Genomic DNA, 16061 nt, shown 5'->3' on the forward strand with positions numbered 1-16061 from the left:
TTAACTTTGTCCAGCATTTGGAGCTGGGAAGGTAGGATACAGGTGTTTCTTACATTTGTTTTGCAGAAAGTTAATCAAAACTATGAATTTGCTGACTTTAATACCAAAGCAGAGCAACATAGAATATACTTGAAATATTGTCTGATTACAGACACAACTAAATAATGTCTTTATGCTGATGTCCCAAATAAGTACACATAATCCATTTAAAATTAATAGCCCTAGCCCTTGTTGCATTGGGCAATTCTAGAAAAGTAAAATTGATGACCAGTTAAATCCTTGACTTGTATACAGACTGACTGTCATGCTTCACACACACACAACATAAACCACTTAATCAACTTCTCTATAAAGAAACATTTATTGATCTAATAACTACATACACATCCAGCAACTACTGAGCATATACTATTTTGAAGAAATGCAATGATGATCTTAGCACTGATACAGTGATAAAAAAAATTAATGAATAAATGCATGCATGAAACAATGATTGAATGAATGAATGAATGAGGACCATAACCTCCAATTCAAGAAGAGACTCATATATTGGCAATATGGTGGGAAGCACAAGGAAAATACCTAAAACCATTCTGTATTGTTCCCATTTGGTTCTAACCTACCACTTCTTATTCACTCTTATTAATCCATAGCATGACCCTTAATTCAAATGGAAAACAAAGGTTTCTCTTAGTGTTTCAGATGCCCAATTGCTTTGGGTTGGGGTATAGGGATTAGTCAATGATAAGTGCAGATTCTCATGTGAAAGACCTCAGGACAGGGTGCATTTACCCACAATGCAGCTCAGTCAAAGCTGATATCCATCATCACATACTAGTTACCACTAATTACAGCCCTAAATAAATAAATGGGGGAAGACAGAAGTCTGTTTCACTGGCTTGATAAAAAGTTATGATCTAAAAATTATGAATGCACTAGAATGCCTTTGCAGCCTTTGGAGCCCCCTTTCCCATCATGTTCTTTTTTGTATTCTTCTCTGGTTTCAGTAAAATTATGTAACATTTTGGAACAAAAATACAAATGAGCAGTCCAAAACTTGAAGCCAGAATAGCAAATATCTCCACAGCAACACTGAACTTCCCAGGCGAGCTGACATATGCTGGGATAAAAGTGATCCATACTGCACAGAATATCAGCATGCTAAAGGTGATAAATTTGGCTTCATTGAAATTATCAGGCAGTTTCCGAGCCAGAAATGCAAGGATAAAACATAACATGGCCAGAAGTCCTATGTACCCAAGTACAGCCCAAAAGCCTACAGCTGAGCCCAGAGCACATTCTAAGATGATTTTATCCTTGAATTCTTTAAAATTTTTAAATGGAAAAGGAGGAGAAATTGATAACCAGAGGATACATATGATAACTTGTATAAGAGTGAAACCCAGAACACTGAGTTTCTGCTGTGCAGGCCCAAACCATTTCATCACATCACTACCTGGGAGTGTGGCCCTGAAGGCCATTAACACCACTATTGTTTTCCCCAGAACACAAGAGATACAGAGGACAAAGGTGATGCCGAATGCTGTGTGTCGCAGCATGCAGGACCATTCAGAGGGCCGACCGATGAAGGTCAGAGAACACAGGAAACACAGAGTCAAGGAGAAGAGCAGCAGGAAGCTCAGCTCAGAGTTGTTGGCCCTGACAATAGGAGTCTGTCTGTATCTGAAGAAAATGAACGCCACAACAGCAGTCATGCATGTTCCAAAGAGAGAAGCTGCAGTGAGCAGTGCTCCCATAATCTCTTTGTATGAGAGAAACTCTGCTTCCTTCTTTACACAGGCAGCTCTTCTCTCATTTGACCAGAACTCAGGGTCACATCGCACACAGGTGACAGAATCTGAAAAATAATATAGATGCAGGTATAAAACAGACACTACATGATTACAGGATAATGTTATCATGATTAATTATTTGGATCATATAAAACAAACACCGGACTGCTTGATTGGGGTGAAGGATTACACCCAGCCCATCTGGCGAAAACCTGCAGCATTCATCGTGAACCAATATGTGCTTGGAGATCACCGCTTTTTTTGGTAGAGGATATGGTTAACAGAAATGCCATTTTAGCAAAAAACAAACAGCGCCTCGAAGGGTGGATGTTGAAGTGCATCTACTATGTCCATGTTCTATGGAGAGATGAGGTCCAAAAGTCTAGACCTATGAAGTGTATGCCTCTTGGAACCTCTGATAAAGCGACAAAATCAAGTAACAGCCACTCTTGTTGATTGTGTTTTCTTTCACATGAACCGCCTCGATTGCCGCAACCATCTCTTGGTTATCAACAACCTCCCTGTCTGGCCAACCTCTCTCCACCCGAGCATTGGACGTTGACTTTTGTTCTACCTACAATCAGGCCCCCTCCTCCCTGTTTCTTCTTCCTCACATTGGTCTTTCTACCTCAGCTGGGTTTGCAGAAATGACATTTTTGAGGACTGTAGCTGAGTAGGGATCTACTTGGTAAGCCCCATACCACATAAACATTCAAATAAGCAGCCCTAGAGGGTGGGGCCAGGGTCTCTTACATTATCTCTGGTATGGACTGGTAAGTCTGTCTTTTGGGGGGCCAGCCCACCAATCTGAGCCCTGCTGGGAAAAGTTAAAAGTATGAGAGGAGGGAATGTGTAAAGCAGAGAGAGAGGCCATGGATGGTCCATGGAGGGGAAGTGTCAACAATTTGTCACTTTCTGGAAGTAAACAAGTCAACTTCTCTATTTATTAACATCTGAGAATGTGATCTCTGATCTTGTGGGTTTGGACCCATTCTTGACTTGATATATACTGTCACTGTTCAGTGGTCACTGCACTTGAGAGAGACCACTCCACTTTACTCTATTGGCTGAGTTCCTCCACCAGCCCTTCAAACCTCTGCAAAGCCTCTACCTTGGTCAGGTGAGGCACCTGTGCACAAGGCCCATGGTAAGCAGGCAGCTTTGGACAAGTCAGATGTGCAGGAGTGCAAGGAGGAACATGGCTATCATTAAGCTCATTATGTGAAGGAAGCTTTACAATGCAGCTAGAAATGGCAGAGGCAAACTTTAAAAGCCTGTTGCTCCTCAGGAGTCAGTACAGTGGTCACTCCTCTGGAATGCAACACCTTGAACAGGAATGTTCCACCCTGGTAGGGCTGGACCTTGCTCTTGTTGTTTACTTGCATTTCAGGCTTAGTATGTTCGACACAAACCAACCATCATACAGGTAAACAAGAAATATCAGGCCTTGCCATGACATGGATTCAAGGACTACATCTATAAAATTGATGAAGGTTCATGATGGTGAACCAGTGCTCTGCGGTGATGACCTGTCCCACATAACTGTCAATATTTTGATTCTCTGGGTGACCTGTGGTCCAAGTTGGAATGAGGCCTCCATCCTGCTGGAAACCAAAGAAAGATGGAAGACAAACCCAGCCTGCTGATTCCCAGAATTTATGGCTGCTTCTACAAAAAGGTTGGATAGTTATGCCTACACTACAGCATTTAGAGAGTTGTTCACAGTGTTGACATTGGCTGACCATGCTGCTACATAACTGGCTAATAGGGCTTGCTGGCTTGTCGGTAGGGAGGGCCTTGCTTTAATGGCTAGGTAGCTGGTCATTCTGTTGTCCACTTCCACCAGTTGTTAGCCTACAAAAGGCCTCCAGCTGGCCCCCCCTGGGGTTGGTTGACTACTTCTAACCCTGGTGTATCTGTAAAGGCTACATGAAACCTCTTTCCCACAGTGGGGACTTTCCTGTACTCAAAAATGTTGCTTCATGTGGTCCACACTTTAGACTTCAGTAAACAACCACATTACTCTTGCTGGAACTGAGACTGAGACAGCCACACTAGGCACCTTAGGGCACAAAATAATATTAGGGTCCTTCCTGCCACTCCTTCATAACAGAAAAAGTACGTCAAGCAACATTATGCAACATTTTTACATTGATATAACAGCATCAATATAATTTTGATGGTTCACTGTCTTGTACTAGGGTGAATGGTGTCTCTGTCTCACCCACGGCACCCCCCATCACATGTTTCTACTCGATGTAACTTTAGTCAGAGGGTAGTATCTCACAGTTACATACATGTTTACTTCAAGATACAAGTTTTTTTTAAGACATACAATTGTGATGTCTCAATGAGTTTTGATGATAGTTAGCCCGTACATTATGTCTGACAAATTATTACAGACCTGGTATTTGTATTTCCAACAGTGGTGTTAGAAACTGTGGAGGGTGCCAAAATGCACAAAAGGGCAACTTCTGCATAATGTTGTTTTAACTTCAAAGCCCTTTTTAATTAACTGTATAGGGAACTTTACACTCACTGTGGATTTACTAAAAAAAACTGAGCTGAACTGAACAAAAACTGTGAAAGTAAAAGTAATTTATATCAGTTTATAATGATACCAAATAAAATACTGCTGATGATACACAATCACGCTCTTCTCCTCCCATACATGTGGCCATGTCATGTCATGGGCTCAAAATATCACAGACACCAATCTTCCCTGGGATATAATATTTCTTTCTATAAACAATGAAATAGGAATTATTTTACACTTAATGAACGTGGGTTAAACCTGGATTTGCATGTGATTTCAAACATTTAAGTATTTGTTTATGATTGTAATGCATTGATTTTTGGTTTGCTTAAACAAATGCAAATAACCACACCTGTGGTGTTGCTGAATTCTCCCTCTGCACATCTTAAGCAGTCATAGCAGCAGACAGGCCTTCCTTTCTGGAGAACCTTTCGAGTTCCTGGGGGACATTTCTCACTACAAACTGACAAAGGCACCTGCAAGAGCAAAGTGACAATAAGAAATAAAAATATGGGCATCATAATTATAAAGTATAATTTTTGTAACAGCTCAAACATTATGACCATTGATAAATAACATCATATTATTGATCATTAATAATAAGTGATCACAAGAAGCTTACCTTTGGTGAGTTCTGTGCCCAAAATAAAGGCTTATTTAGCAGATTCAGCTGTTTATCTGCAGGTAAAGATGCATCATAAAGACCAACTGTGACAAAGTCCACACTGCCATTTTCTGTTGGCTGCCAGTTTATAATTTCATACTTTGCGGCTGGGTCTCCATTCTTATTCAAGTAAACTTCATCTCCTTCCTTTGTTGTGAACCGAATCTTTCTTATGTGCTGTAAAATCTAAGAAGATATGCATCAGTGTTGATCATTTCCAGACAAACATTCTGGATGTTATGTCTCAAGAGATAGAACGATTGCAACAATCTATTTTTCAATTCTTACACTATCCTCTTGTTAATTTAATTTAATATGAAGACAAAATCTGTGTTCAACTCACCGTCAATGGATCTAGTTGCACCTTGTTTCTACAGGTTTTATTACAGCTCAGAATATTATGAAGTGCATGGGCCACAGCATACACTCCTTTATAAACATTGTAAAAGATTGGCATGAGTGACATATCAGTGAAGCTGTTATGGACTCCAGTCACATCTTCATGCCCAGTACATTCTGTCTGATTCCCTGATGATAACTTTGACTGCTTGAACTTACAGCTAAACAGTGTCTCCCAAAACTCTGTAAACAATTCATTCCTAGATGAACTGAGTGGCTTCACATCCAAAATAAACTCTCTCATGCCACTGACATGTGCTTTAGGGATGAACAGGCCAATGGCACCATCCAGAATGTGATGCCTGTCCATGGCTGCAGTGTGGGAATCAAAGATCCAGGCCTCAGTGCCTACCCACTGGTACCCAGTCAAGTTGTTTAGAGACAATTCATGTATTAGCATATCTATGTCCATGTGGGAGAGAAAAGTGACAATCACCTTGGAGGTAGAAACCTTGATAATGTCAATTATCTTTTGTATTTTGTCTGGTGGATCTGTTCTAAAGAAAGATACAGAGTACTCCAGACAGATACCCAACTGCTGGGCAGTTTCTGTAAATATGGCCATGCCATTGTTGCCGTAATCATTATTTGATCTAATAGCTCCAACCCAAGTCCAACCAAAGTACTTAACCAACTGGGCCAGAGCTCTGCTCTGGTAGTAGTCACTGGGTATTGTTCTGAGGAATGATGGGTACTTGGTTTTATCGCTGAGACAAGCACAAGTTGCAAAGTGACTGATCTAAATGAAAAGATAATTTACATTACACAGAATATTTACAGAGCACACTAAAATTGTTTAAAAACATGCATTAAAAAACATGCATTAATGACCAACAAGAAGAAGAAGATTTTTTTGTTTGTTTGTTTGTTTGTTTTTTCCACAAATATCATTTTATTTCTACCAATACCCACCAGTGGGATATGGAAAGGTCCAATGACAGTAGCTATAGCCATGCAAGGAGAGGAAGAGGTCTCTCCCATAATGGCCTGTACTTGGGCCGGTCTGGTACATGGTGCCTCGGAGGGTGCAGATACCCCTTCATTACCATTAGCCAATGCAAGCGCAGCTGTCAGAGCCCTGGCAATGGAGCCACATACATCATAAAACTTGTAGCCCAGAGAGATGCCAGGCAGTAGGTCTGTGCTGTTGTTAATCTCTTCTAATGCAAAAAGCATAGCCTGGGCAAACTGGAACTCTCTGAAATTCAAACTTTATGCAGACATTCATAAATAGTTTGATTGCAAAAAATGAAATTTAAAACAGTTGATGGTGTTATGACATACAACAACAGGGCATATTTCTTACAAGAACTCTCAATTAGATGACCCTTTTTGTACTGATTATTTATCTACATAGTTTTCTACACAGCCACAGACGTCATAGATCTTATATCCCAGAGAGATGCCAGGCAGTAGATCTGTGCTGTTATTAATCTCCTGTATGGCAAAGAGCATAGCCTGGGCATACTGGATCCCTCTGAAATTGAAACTTGATTTGGACAGATATAAATAGTTGAAATTACAAATAATGTGTCCTTTGTAGCAGCAATAACATAGTACATGACAGCCTTTGATAGTTTAAATCAACACAACATTTTTCATGTCAATTCTCAGCATAAGCGTTTACATTTGTATACCTATTCTATATCTGCTCCCACTTTCTCTTAGACATTTCAATTCTCATTTTAATAATGTAATTTACCTCTTGCACTGCAGTGGCAGTGGTTTGTGCATGTAGGTGTTCTGTCTGACGTTCCAGCTGCTGTGGAAAGAGAAGACACCCCCCAACATAATGTCCCCATCTTTAGACATCTGAGGCATCTCAGGATCCCCTCTCTGCTTGCACACTGACCCCTCAGCCTGAGAAAAAGAAACAACCAACAACAGCTGTAGCAGTGCCCAACCCTTCTCTGGCCACCTCTGTGTGGACGTCATTCCATCTAGAGTTAAACTACCCAGTGGCATGACATCAACGTTAATGCAAATCATAAGCTTACACTGATATTTATACATTTTGGACCAGCATGACAGTACTAACAGAACAATGAGGATTTATCCATGGGCCTACATGGTGGGGTGAGAGGAGGGAGGTGCTCAAACAGAAAATTAGTTTTGGAGTTTCCTCTCTGTTTTATATTTTAACTGTGTATGTCATCAGATCAGAATATATTCAGTCAGGCTGTGCAAAAGTTTTGCCTTCCTTACGATAACTTTGGACTTTTATCGAGGCCTCGTTTTGTGCTTGAATTTATAATTGATGCTCCCTTTTCCTCCTCCTCTCCTCTCACCCCAATGTATTGTTTTAGACATGCTTTATTTCAAATAACATGTAGCCTTCATAATCAGCCTTTAGTTATATGGGTTAGAGAGCTCTGACAGTATGTCATTGCAGGCTTTAGTGTATTACTGTAAACAGATCAGTACTCAGTTGGATCTCTTTGACTCTGTGTTCATCAGACATGTTGTAAAGTGCTGTAAACACTTCTGAAATCCACAATTAATTAAATGAGTGACAGACTCCACCATAGAACATGTATTATCACCAAGAAAACTAAAACTGAAACATCTACTGACACTGGCTGATACATTCTCAAATGATCTCTGTCATGTGTACTCCATATAATTGTGTTGTTACATAGCTTTCATATATAGTATGTATGGTGTTGTACTTTAATGTGAAACCACTGCTATTATTTTGTCATGGCTGTGAAAAACAACACAACAAAGACTGAACATTTCACATGGTGTTTTCATTTTATTTTCAGTTATTTACAAATTGAACATGGAGGTTCATTCTTGAACTCGGGAGCACACAAATACACAAATACATAAGATAAAAGTATGAATTCAAGGTTGCTATACATTGCTTTTTCATTGCTAGGGAATCAGCCCCTTCTCAAAACTATTATAGACAGAAAAGTCATAAGTCAAAAAATCTATTGTGACTCAACAAATAACTCAAAGTTCTCTTGGGCTGACTTTACCCATCAAATGTTTCTTTGTATTGTTCTCAGGCTTCAATAAAATTATGTAGCATTTGGGTAAAAAAATGCAAAACAGCATTCCATAACTTGAAGCCAGAATAGCAAATATCTCCACTGCAACAGTGAATTTCCCAGGAGAGCTGGCATACGCTGGGATAAAAGTGATCCATACTGCACAGAATATCAGCATGCTGAAGGTGATGAATTTGGCTTCATTGAAATTATCAGGCAGCTTTCGAGCCAAAAAAGCAAGAACAAAGCATAGGACAGCTAGAAGCCCTATGTATCCTAACACGGCCCAGAACCCTACAGGTGATCCTAAGTCGCACTCTAGTATAATCTTATCTTTATAGAGTTTCATATTTCTGAATGGAAGGGGAGGATTTATTGTCAGCCAAAGTATGCAAATTACAACCTGAATTGTAGTGAAACCCAAAACACTGAGCCTCTGCTGTGCAGGCCCAAACCATTTCATCACACTACTGCCTGGAAGTGTCGCTTTAAAGGCCATTAACACTACTATTGTTTTCCCCAGAACACAAGAGATACAGAGAACAAAGGTGATGCCGAAGGCTGTGTGTCGCAGCATGCAGGACCACTCAGAGGGCCGGCCGATGAAGGTCAGAGAACACAGGAAACACAGAGTCAAAGAGAAGAGCAGCAGGAAGCTCAGCTCAGAGTTGTTGGCCCTGACAACAGGAGTCTGCCTGTAGTGAAAAAATATCAGGGCTATAGTCATCGCTAGGCAGGCACCGAAGACTGAAAATGTGACCAACAGTATACCCATCAATTCCCTGAAGGTGAGGAACTCAATAGCTTTTAAGTCACAGTTATTCCTCTCGTCGTTGGACTTGTACTCGGGAGGGCATTTGTCACATTTCACTGCATCTGAAAGCATAAATACATTTAGGCTGTACAGCACACACATCTTGAGGTAGACCAGTAAAGTGCCGACAGTGATTTTGCCCAATAGAAACACGATGAGTGCGAAAGTAAAGGCTAGAAATCCTGCAGTCTCACTTGTACTGTTGCTGAACTCGCCGTCAGCACAGGTGATGCAGTCAAAACAGCAGATAGGCTTGCCCTTGACAAAAGCCCGGCGGGTCCCTGGCAGACAGCTCTCACTGCACACAGACCTTGGTACCTGCATCCCGATGAAAGCATTAATAAAAAGATCTATAAAGACTTCTTGGCTCCTAATCGTGATAATATGGGAATTCCTTATTACTTTTAATACCATTTTCATAGTGATCAAACTGTCTAAGATGACGTTTTTCTTTAAAAAAATGAAGAATGTCAAGTCTGAACTAAGATTTTCATAAAGGTCAGGTTGTCTACATTTTGTATTTTACCTCAAGTTTCTTGTCAGCCCATACTGCTTTCACACCTTCCTTCATCTCAAATTGCTGACCCTCAGGCCGGGAGGCATCGTAATAGCCAATGGTCTCAAAGAGAATGTAACCTGTCTTATCCATCTGCCAGTTCACCAGAGCATAACGTGCCACAGGGTCACCCAACTCATCAAAGAACACATTTTCACCAATCTTAGTGGTGAAATTGACCTGCATTAGGTAATGCAGCACCTGCAGGGAAATAGTAATGTTATTGTTTTACTATTTTATGAATACAATAGTTTTAATGTAGGTACAGCCTTTTTTTTTCATGTTTACCTGCCATGGTTGGACAATTTTCCTGTTAGCACAAGTATTGTTTGCAAAAGGCCCCTGTCCATCTTTGCAAGTAAACAGCATGTGCAATGCATGAGCAATGGCATATGTGGCCTTGTAAACATTATTCATCAGACTGGCATCTGACACATCAGTGAAGCGTGTGTTTGTGTCCCACAGAGATTCCTTCCCGGTGCATGCTGTACCAAACCCTTGAGCTTGAGTCTCTGCTTGGGGAATCAGGGTGCAGCTGAACACCGTCTCCCACAGCTCCACCAGTCCTTGGTCTCCCGGTGTGGTGGAGGGCCTGCTGTTCACAAGAAACTCCTGCAGCCCAGGGATGTGAGCATTTAGTGCTGCAAAGCCCACGGCCCCCTGGACCACAGCGTAGTTTACCGGAGAGGCAATGTAGCGATATGTGATCCAGCCCTCGCTGCCCACCCACTGCAGGCCCGTCACATTCTGAGCATGAAGCTCCTTAATAAGAATGTCAAGGTCTGTGCCATCAGCAAATGCCACTATAACCTTGGAGGTGGATTCCTTAATAATGTCCACCACTTCTAAGAACCACTTCCTGGGATCAGTTCTGTAAATAGCCACCGAGTACTCAACACACACTCCTTCCCTTTCTGCTGCTTCCAGGAAAGTTGCCATGCCGCCATTCCCATAGTCACTATTCGTTCTGATAGCTCCTACCCATGTCCAGCCAAAGTGTTTCACAAGCTTTGCGAGGGCTTGGCTCTGATAAATGTCACTTGGTATGGTTCTGAAGAAAGAGGGATAGTCTCGTCTGTTGCTTAGACATGCACAAGTGGCCGAATGACTGATCTGAAGATAAAGAGAGACAGCACATTTTAAGATATATTATCTACCTAATATGAATCAAATATTTTCACATATTATATTACATCACATTCAACAGCAACAGCTTGCATGCCCCCAACACTCACCACAGGTATATGGAAGGGTCCCATTGTGCGTGCAATACCTATTGTAGAGGTGGATGTGGTTTCACCTATGACAGCATGCACGTTGGTGAGTTTGTTACAGCTGTCATCTCCACTTTCATACCTGTTCATCAGGTTGAGTGATGCCCTGATTGACAGAGGGATACTGGGGCAGGAGTCAAAGATCCTGTAACCCAGAGTCACTCCTGGCAGCAGCTCTGAGCTGTTGTTGATCTCGTTAATGGCAAACATCATAGTGTACGCATACTGAAGCTCTCCTGGGTCCAGTCTGAACAATATTTTTTTTTTTAAAATGTAAAACAAACAAAAAAAAAAAAAGCAACAATCACATATGGATATATGGGAATATCATCCTAAAACATGAGTAAACAACACTAAAATGCGATGAGGATTACAGTACAAGTGCATTTCTTTATCCCTTTCTTACCCTTCACACTGGATTGTTCCTGGGTTGACCTGAAGAGCTGGATCAACAGTGACTGGATTCTGATGGAAGGAGAAAATGCCTCCAATGTTGATGTCTCCCTCCTTAGAAAACTGAGACTGCTCTTTTGTACCATATGTTTGACACATAGGGCTCCCTCCTCTCACAGCCAGAAGGGAAAGAAGTAGCACATCTGCTATCAGCAGCATAGTTTATTAACTCAATATTTACCACCCAAGGCCCAAAGATGAGACTTCAATTCTGAGCATTTTTATAGGCTTTGTCTTTTAACTGTCACAAAGCCATAGGGACGTGGTTGCACCATATGTCTTTCTTGTGTCCAATTACAGTGCGTGTGGTGTGACTGACAGATGGATAGGCCTATTGGATGTTGTCTTTTTTTTTTTTCTGAGCGTCTATTGTATATTGTAGGCCTATAATATTTCAGTTTGGAATTTACATTTAAAGTAAAATGATGATATATAATGATAAATATATATATAACCCTAACCCTAACCCTAACCCTATCTATATATATATATATATATATATATATATATATATATATATATATATATATATATATATATATATATATATATATATATATATATAGTGTTTATTGCATTCAAACAGTCTTTGCAAAACTGCTTGAAAAAAAGTCCCAGTCCCTTGTTTCCATTTTAACAAATAACCACATATAAGTAATCTTTGTATTGCTTAATGGACAAAGGCTATTATTTCAAGGTATTTAATTGAGTGCGCTCATTTTTCTTATTTCATAATCGCTTTAATAATTGAAAGAAAAAGTAAAATGGCAATATTTCAGTGTTACTATCCCCTTTCATGGTTATTTTGATTGGATTTTCCCCATCATATGTTTTTTAGTATTTTTCTCTGGTTTCAAAAGTAAAATATAGCATTTCGGAGCAAATATACAGAAAAGCAACCCAAAGCTAGAAGCCAGAATTGCAAATATCTCTACAGCTACAGTGAACTTCCCAGGAGAACTGACATATGCTGGAATAAAGGTGACCCAGACTGCACAGAATATCAACATGCTGAAGGTGATGAACTTGGCTTCATTGAAATTATCAGGCAGCTTTCGAGCCAGAAAAGCAAGGATAAAGCATAGCACAGACAGGAGTCCTATGTAACCTAGCACAACCCAGAACCCTATGGGTGAACCTAAATCACACTCTAGAATAATCCTTTCAGTGGCATGGGCAGTATTTTTGTAGGGGAATGGTGGGGCAAGGGTTAACCAGAGCACACAAACTAATATCTGCAGTAAGGTGCAGCTGAGGACACTTGTTCTCTGAAGCGGAAGAGAGCACTGAGGAACTGTGTTTGCTGGTCTTTTAGCCTTAAAGGCCATCACTACTGCTATGGTTTTAGCCAAGATGCAAGACATGCACAAGGCAAAGGTGATGCCAAATGCTGTGTGCCGCAGCATGCAGGACCACTCAGAGGGCCGGCCGATGAAGGTCAGAGAACACAGGAAGCAAAGAGTCAAGGAGAAGAGCAGCAGGAAGCTCAGCTCACAGTTACTGGCTTTGACAAGAGGTGTGTGTCGAAACCAAAAGAAGACACATGACACCACCAGTGTTAAACTTGCTCCAAACAATGATAAAGCAGTGAGGAGGGCCCCCATGGTTTCTCCATAACTTAGGAACTCAATCACCTTCGGAACACACTGGCTGTGATCTTCATTTGACCAGTACTCCAGAGGACACCGTGAACACTCTGCAGAATCTGAAAATGAACAAAACATAAAATACTGAAAGGCTGTAAATGAATGCCATAAGCTAAAAGTTGCGAGATCTGAGCTCGTATTGAAATAATCACTGGCTGTTTTGAGTGATTTGAAGTTAAGATACAGGAAAGCATCATTTTTGTACACATATTACGTAATAAATGCAAACAGTAAGGAAAGCTCTCGCTCACTGCTGGAGTTGCTGATCTCTCCAGCAGCACAGGTAACGCAGGAGAAACAGCAGATGGGTTTTCCTTTAATCACAGCCTGCCGGAAACCTGGCTGACAGCTCTCACTGCAGACAGACTGTGGCCTCTGTAGTAACACAAAAATCATCAGTTCCTCAGTTTGTTATTTAATTGGTTTATTCAGCATTATGGGTAATTATTTTAGGCTTCATACTTTGATCTTATAAATTAACATGAGAATTGATATTTTTACCATTTGTGACATAAGCCTATACTCTACACAGTGCTCACAGTGATGGAATGTAACATGTACATATATGTTTAATGAGCTTTTAGTTCAACCAAAGTAACATTTTGACAGGTTAGCTTTATTTTCCCTCAAGTGTTTTAGAATGCTTTTTTAAAAAAAACTGTGTCCTGTACACACATACACCCACATTTGCATGTACAGTATTCCAACATGTTTGATACCTTTTGGGATTCAGCAGCCCATGTTATGTTTATTCCATTCATGGTGAACTGCTTTCCATTTGGTAGTGAAGCGTCATAGCTCCCTACAGCCACAAACACAGTATCTCCAGCATGATTTCTCTGCCAGTTCACCAGTTCATAAGTTGCTGCAGGGTCTCCATTTTCATCAAAATACACCCTTTCTCCTGACTCAAGAGTGAAATTTACATCTTGAAGATGTTTAACGATCTATCAACAGAGAGCAGAGGTGAATGAATGTATGTACTGAAAGGATCTATGTAACTTATGAGGGTGAGCCGCTTACCTGCTTTGGCTCAAAATCATCTTCCCAGATGCATGACTGATTCAACGCTTCATGACTTTGTCCACATTTTAAAATGCTATGCACGGCATGAGCCACTGCATACACGGCCTTATACACATTGTTAGATATCCTTAGCTCTGACACATCTGTGAAAGGATTGCTGATGTCCTGTAGCTGCTCAGAGCCAGAGCACTTGGTCTGACCATGCAGGCTGTTGCTGAAACTACAACCAAATGTTGCTTCCCAGAACTCTCTCAGCAGATTATTCTGAGGGTCCTGACCTGGGTTAACCTGCAAAAGAAACTCTTGCAGGCCTGTGATCTTTGTCTTTCTGATGGTGAAGCCCAGAGATCCTGTTAGGATTCCCGAGTACCTCTTTGTGGCAAGGTGACCTGCTGTAATCCAGGACTCACTGCCCACCCACTGCAGCCCAGTCAAGTTCTGTTTCAGAGCTTCCTCAAGCAAAACATCCATTTCGCTCTGAGCCAAGAAGGCAACTAAAACTTTTGCACTACCACTTTGAATCACTCTGACCACCCTTGCAATCTGCTCACTGGGGTCAGTCCTCGAGATGGCCTCTGAGTACTCAATGCAGACCCCCTCCTGACTTGCAGCTGCGATAAATGTTGCCAGGCCATTGTTACCATAATCATTGTCACTTCTAACTGCCCCAACCCATGTCCAGCCAAAGTGCTTTACCAGTTTTGCCAAGGCTCTGCTCTGATAGTAATCACTCGGGATGGTTCTGAAGAAGGAGGGGTACGCCTGTCTGTTACTCAGACAAGCACAAGTGGCAAAGTGGCTGATCTAATGAAAAAGAAAAGATGTGAATTGAGTATTTAGTAACAAAAATAACCCGTGATCATCAAGGAGCACAGTGGAACTAGTCAAAAGGGAGCACAAATATTACAAATACTTACCACTGGTATTTGGAAAATCCCAGAAATTTGTAGCATCACAATGGTTGAGGAGGACTCAGAGGCTCCAATGATGGCATGAACAGATGACTGACTGGAGCAGGTTTTTCCCAAAGTCCTCTCCTGTCCAGCCAATAGACCCATCATTGCGCGTGTTGAAGGCAGTGTTGAACCGCAGCTGTCGAAAACTTTATAACCAATTGAGATATTAGGCAGCAGAGAGCTGCTATTGTTGATCTCCTCGATGGCAAAAATCATTGTTTGGACAAAACGAAATTCTCTGAAATTGATCCTGAAATGAGTAAGAACAGTTTTTGGGTATCTGATATCGCTTTTATTCTGTCTAGAAACCAACAAACAAGACAGGAGAAGACAAACAGTACCTGGTGCATATAAGATGATCTGGAGTATCAATGAAGGACAGCGGAGGTCTTGAGATTTGGCTATGGATGGAAAAAGCTCCTCCAATAGTGATATCTCCTTCCTTAGATAACAGAGGAAACTCTGGGCTCCCCAGCATCTCACAGAGCGTAGTGTTTTCCTCTGCTCCAAACGCTCTCATAAAAAGCACAAACAGCAACATGACATAGACACAGTCACACATCCGATACAGAATGACTCATATAGGCCTGTACTCTGTTACGAGTTCTTCTATCACTGGACGAAACAGTGTTTGCTTTAATGGGCAGATATTTAATCCTCTGTGGATGATGATGATTGAAAGTCCTCCCATCAAGTCACTGTGTGATGATGTCATATCGCATCTGAGATGGCATATTCTGTTTTTAGTTCATTTTTAGATTAGAAGATGTGTTTTTTTTTTGTTTTGTTTGTTGTTTTTTTTTATTTAATTTCAAGTTATGTTTATTTGGGCCAGTAGGCATTACTCATCAGATATCAAAAAGTGGATAAACATTTTGATGACGTCCATATTCATACATATATATAGCATGATGTATGTAATATAGAATAACATCCATATTGGATGAT

At 40.9% G+C, this 16061-nt stretch overlaps 3 protein-coding genes across 3 annotated transcripts; all 3 read right to left on the reverse strand.

The window, feature by feature from the left end:
- Positions 1-935: 935 nt before the first annotated feature.
- LOC119008617 (extracellular calcium-sensing receptor-like) lies at positions 936-7288 on the reverse strand. Its single transcript, XM_037079138.1, has 6 exons — positions 7095-7288; positions 6305-6602; positions 5337-6131; positions 4952-5179; positions 4682-4805; positions 936-1858 (listed from the first exon to the last, which is right to left on the reverse strand). Exons 1-6 carry the CDS (start codon positions 7211-7213, stop codon positions 936-938), a joined length of 2487 nt encoding a protein of 828 aa, XP_036935033.1. The 5' UTR covers positions 7214-7288.
- Positions 7289-8254: 966 nt separating this feature from the next.
- Positions 8255-11644, reverse strand: LOC119013273 (extracellular calcium-sensing receptor-like). The gene is made up of 6 exons (XM_037087632.1): positions 11439-11644; positions 10994-11279; positions 10047-10871; positions 9729-9959; positions 9397-9520; positions 8255-9264 (listed from the first exon to the last, which is right to left on the reverse strand). Exons 1-6 carry the CDS (start codon positions 11642-11644, stop codon positions 8351-8353), a joined length of 2586 nt encoding a protein of 861 aa, XP_036943527.1. The 3' UTR covers positions 8255-8350.
- A 641-nt stretch (positions 11645-12285) lies between these two features.
- On the reverse strand, positions 12286-15675 carry LOC119008624 (extracellular calcium-sensing receptor-like). The gene is made up of 6 exons (XM_037079151.1): positions 15455-15675; positions 15075-15363; positions 14155-14961; positions 13851-14078; positions 13383-13506; positions 12286-13190 (listed from the first exon to the last, which is right to left on the reverse strand). The coding sequence occupies exons 1-6, from the start codon at positions 15673-15675 to the stop codon at positions 12286-12288; spliced, it is 2574 nt and encodes an 857-aa protein (XP_036935046.1).
- Between the last annotated feature and the right edge of the window lie 386 nt (positions 15676-16061).

This window comes from Acanthopagrus latus, chromosome 2, assembly GCF_904848185.1.
Source record: "Acanthopagrus latus isolate v.2019 chromosome 2, fAcaLat1.1, whole genome shotgun sequence".
NCBI classification, from domain to species: Eukaryota; Metazoa; Chordata; class Actinopteri; order Spariformes; family Sparidae; genus Acanthopagrus; species Acanthopagrus latus.